Source organism: Barbatula barbatula (genome assembly GCF_947034865.1).
Source record: "Barbatula barbatula genome assembly, chromosome: 8".
Classification (NCBI taxonomy): Eukaryota; Metazoa; Chordata; class Actinopteri; order Cypriniformes; family Nemacheilidae; genus Barbatula; species Barbatula barbatula.
This window is the reverse complement of record NC_136771.1, coordinates 10,778,222-10,782,749: the sequence shown is the minus strand read 5'-3', so window position 1 is coordinate 10,782,749 and position 4,528 is coordinate 10,778,222. Positions and strand designations below refer to the sequence as shown.

The window sequence follows — 4,528 nt, the reverse complement described above, 5'->3', positions numbered from 1 at the left end:
GGAAAATGGGCAACTTGACCGAGGCATAGCAATGAGTTTTGTCATTGTGGAGGGGTGCGTTGGAATGTTTGTCTCATGACATTATTACTGCTGTATATTTGATTTTACTATCATTGATTGTGTTTTATTAGATGCTTAAGGATTCGACCCTATGCTCTTATTTGTCAAGTGCTAAAGCATTTGATGCTATTCAAGATTCAAGGTGTTTTTTGTCATATGCCCGGTGAGCAATGAGATTCTTACTTTTCTGTCCACAATTAATACCAAGACGGCAAAAGCCTTATACACACATACACAAACTATACACACATACATACATACAATGTGAGAAACCTAATAATAAAAGCTATGCTGAAACATTATAATAGTAAAGACTATGTATATGAAATATGTATGTATATATATATATATATATATATATATATATATATATATATATATATATATATATATATATGCATGCGAGTGAACAGTATTAACTTATGAGCAAAAAAATAGTGCAGCAACATGTGCATGTTGGGAGAACATGTTATCCCAATAAATTAGAGACTATATTATGTTATAATTTAGATATATTGATTTATTGCTCATGTTGTTTGTCAGTTGATGCTTCCTGCTTGACTGTTGTTGCAATGCCACGGCCCGACCACCGGGTGGCACTATAACCACTTTTCCAAATGAAACTAATTTCACCAACACAGTAGGTGGCGATAACGCGCCTTTAAAGTTGGTGCTGCTCTCCATTAACCAAGAAAGAAGAAGAAGCGACATACTTCCTGCTTTAAAACCCTTTCGTACATTTTCTTACACTGTTTCTCTCTTTTGCAATTTCTTTTATTTACTTTGATCGGAACCAGACGGGATCATGAACACGGTGTTATCGAGGGCGAACTCGCTCTTCGCCTTCTCGCTCAGTGTAATGGCAGCTCTCACATTCGGATGCTTTATTACCACGGCGTTTAAAGACAGAAGTGTTCCGGTGGATATACACGTATCCAAAGTCATGATGTAAGTTAACGTATCTCTTTCTGATTCTGCGAGCAAAACAACTACGATTAGACAATAAGAAAAATGTTCGAGAAGGGATAAGGCATCCTAGATCAATTATAAGGGGTTTCTCTTTGGGAGCATATGGCGGTTGAAGATGCAGAGCTGACGTCCAATAACAGTGCAGCACGTCAACTGTGCAAATAGAAAGTAGCGCGAAATATTGTGTATGCATGGAGAATAATAACCGGTCATATACATTGTGGCACATTTAAAGATGTTTGAGTGATCATTTAATAATATCCCCTTTCCTCTTTAGTAAAAACGTGGACGACTTCACAGGACCACGAGAGAGGAGTGACTTGGGTTTTGTAACATTTGACATTTCTGCTGATATCCTTTTGACAGACACGATTATGAAAATGTTTTCAGTTTAGCCACAACATATGTGCATTGTTTGCCTTAATCGCTGTATTACATCTTAAGCCAATATTCGACTGGAATGTAAAGGAGCTCTTTCTGTACATGTCTGCTGAATATTCAACCAAAAGCAATGTAAGTCTTGACTTACTATTCAGTTTATCCACAGAGATTGTGACCATGAAAAAAACTAATGTCAAATATTTCATTTAAAGGGATACTTCACCCAAAAATGGAAAATCTGTCATCTTTTACTCACCTTCGAGTTGTTCCAAATCTACAAATGTCTGTATACATTTCGTTGTTCTGATGAATGTAGAGAAAGATATTTGGAATACATGCTTATAGCCTGACAGATTTTGCACTACCATAGTAGGAAAATTACAATGGTACAAAAGTTCCCCAGAACTGTTTGCTGTCCTACAATCTTCAGAAAAAGTGATGAAGTATTTTTTCCAACTACGGCAGTCAATGGGGGCAAGATCTGTTTGGTTAGAAGCATTCTTCCAAATATCTTTCCGTGTTCATCGGAACAAAGACATTTATACAGATTTGGAACAACTCGAAGGTGAATAAATTGTGACAGAATTTTCATTTTTGGTGAAGTGTACCTTTAAGTAAATCTTACTGTTTGAATGAATGTTGTACATTTGTTGCATTGTGTATTTTCATATGTCATACTAGGTTATTGTGCTTTTATAATAAGTCATTGATTTTTTTGTTTCCAGGCACTGAACCAGGTGGTGCTATGGGATAAAATTATATTGAGAGGTGACAATACCAAACTGAACTTGAGGGATATTAAATCCAAGTACTTCTTCTTTGATGATGGGAATGGTCTGAGGTAAGCTTCTTTATTCAGATTATTTTTACAGTTATAACATTTTGTTTGGTGACATGTTAAAGTTTGAAATGGATTGAGAAAACACAACATGAACATGTTACCAAATTAAATCCTTCATTGGTAAAATATGTATATTTTTACCACAGCATAAATTACAGTTGCCGTTCTTTAGTTTTCTGAAAATTCATAAAGGTAGCTCAAAAAGGCCCACATTTGTCTCTCCAGTTCATGTACTGCAGCTGTTATAGAAGAAAAACATTCTTTGAATGTTCCCAAACTAGGAATAATATTTAACATAATGGAATTGAAAGGGACACATGGGTTCTTGTCTCTGTGAATATATAAATATTTTTCCAAATACAGGGCAAATAAGAACATCACTCTCACTCTTTCATGGAATGTGGTGCCAAATGCCGGAATCTTGCCATTGGTCATGGGATCAGGACACAAATCTCTCGCCTTCCCCGAGACATACGAAAATGCAAAGACCTACTAAACCGTTCTAGTTTATCCCAAACTGTGTGTAAATGTTGTGAGTACGGGTTTTAATAAAAGCTGGAAAAGTATTTTAACGAGTGACATTTTTGTGTATGGAGTTCTTGTTTGTTACAAACTAAAAATGTAAAACAATATGCGTGTTATAATTTTGGACAACATTTTGTTCTAAATGTATAGTCACAATGATAGTTTTCCTCAATTGCTTTAGCTCCTTTCTCGAATTAGACTTTTTTTCTCAAAACAATAAGTTCGGGTCTCTGAACAGTTCGTTTTTTTGGTTACATCAGACTTGAATTTCCTATTTATTTAGGCATATTGCATGTGTTTTGGCACATGTGTGCAAAAGTTTACGTAGAATTTCTCAACAATATGCACAATATCTAAAAGCATATAGCTTGTTGATCGAAAGTGATCAGCTGATTCTCAGCGAAAATTTCATCAAAACCTCTGAACATTCTTTCATCAAAATGATCCTTTCAGTTAACAAAACATCAGAAAAATCAGGCATGCATGTATATTCTACGAATATCTATGACATGGTTAGTTTGTAATATCTGCTGCATTGGCAAATTGTCGGTTTACTGCAATAAATCACTAAAAACAATCAGCCGACCAATCATTCCAGATTTGGAAGCATATAGTATACAGTATATGGAGTTTGCCAACAGCACAATCACTTATATTAGAGTATTTTGAGAATTGTTTTCAGCATGGAGGTGGAGAGTATAGGACCATTGGCCACAAAATCTGATGTCTCTCTTAGATGCCATGAATGCTGCTGCTGCAGAGATTGTAACAGTTTTTTCTCGGTGCATTGCAAGAAAAAACATATGATGTGATGTGGACAGCATAAATGAAATTTGTATATGACAATAATTTTCACATGTCTGCCGTTGTGAAAAATAATCTAAGCGTTTTGATTAGTACGGCTCACACAATGAAAAAAAAATTCTATACACTATTTTCTGACAAAATAGCTAGATAGATAACTTTTTAAGCAAGAATTAAATGTTTTGAATCAGTTACCAGAGTTCTGATGTTCCAGCAAACAGTTGTGACCATTGAACTTACAGTTTAGGGAATGTTAAGTCTCATGCGAGAAATGAACCAAGACAAATTGTAAAACAAGGTTTACAGCACAGGCATGTATGTGTTAACCCTTGGTCAAGCTGGCAAGGCTTAGCTTTAGCTTCAAAATGAGCCAGTTTTGATGATTAAACTGGGAAACGCTGCTGGATTGTGGCCCTTGAAGTGTGCATACACTCAGTCAAGAGTATCCGTAGGGTGTGTGTGTGTGTATAAAGTTGTGTACAGAAACAAATCTTGGAATATTGATCACGAGTAATGTAAATACATTTTATGGAATGTACTTACAATTAATTGCTACTCACAGTTCCAAGATTCAGTCACTAGATGGCAGCACTTGACTAGACTCGGAATGCGCGTTTATGGACAAGCACACTTGCCAACAGAAGCTTCCAGAAAATCAGCTAGACAGAAAAACACTTTTAAGAACATTTAAACATAATGTAGTCTGCAGATATAGTGCATTTTTGCATATTTGCAAAGGACAATGAGCGTGTGCTGAAAGTTCATTTTTGTACAAATACAGTAGCTAAGCGTTTGCAGGTAGTATGAACATGTTTATTCCGCTATAATGATTTTTTAACGTTACTGCAAGAATACTTTATCTGAGAATGGTCCCGTTAAGTTCACGATTTCCCCCTGACAATGGTCCCGCCGGGTTCTAATGGGGGAAAATAGCTAATTATATCATTT

The 4,528-nt window shown here is 35.7% G+C and overlaps 1 protein-coding gene across 1 annotated transcript; it reads left to right on the top strand.

Annotated features, from left to right (window-relative positions):
• Positions 1-759: 759 nt before the first annotated feature.
• spcs3 (signal peptidase complex subunit 3) lies at positions 760-2,847 on the top strand. The gene is made up of 5 exons (XM_079462567.1): positions 760-1,008; positions 1,307-1,382; positions 1,468-1,542; positions 2,136-2,251; positions 2,615-2,847. Exons 1-5 carry the CDS (start codon positions 866-868, stop codon positions 2,745-2,747), a joined length of 543 nt encoding a protein of 180 aa, XP_079318693.1. The 5' UTR covers positions 760-865; the 3' UTR covers positions 2,748-2,847.
• Positions 2,848-4,528: the final 1,681 nt, after the last annotated feature.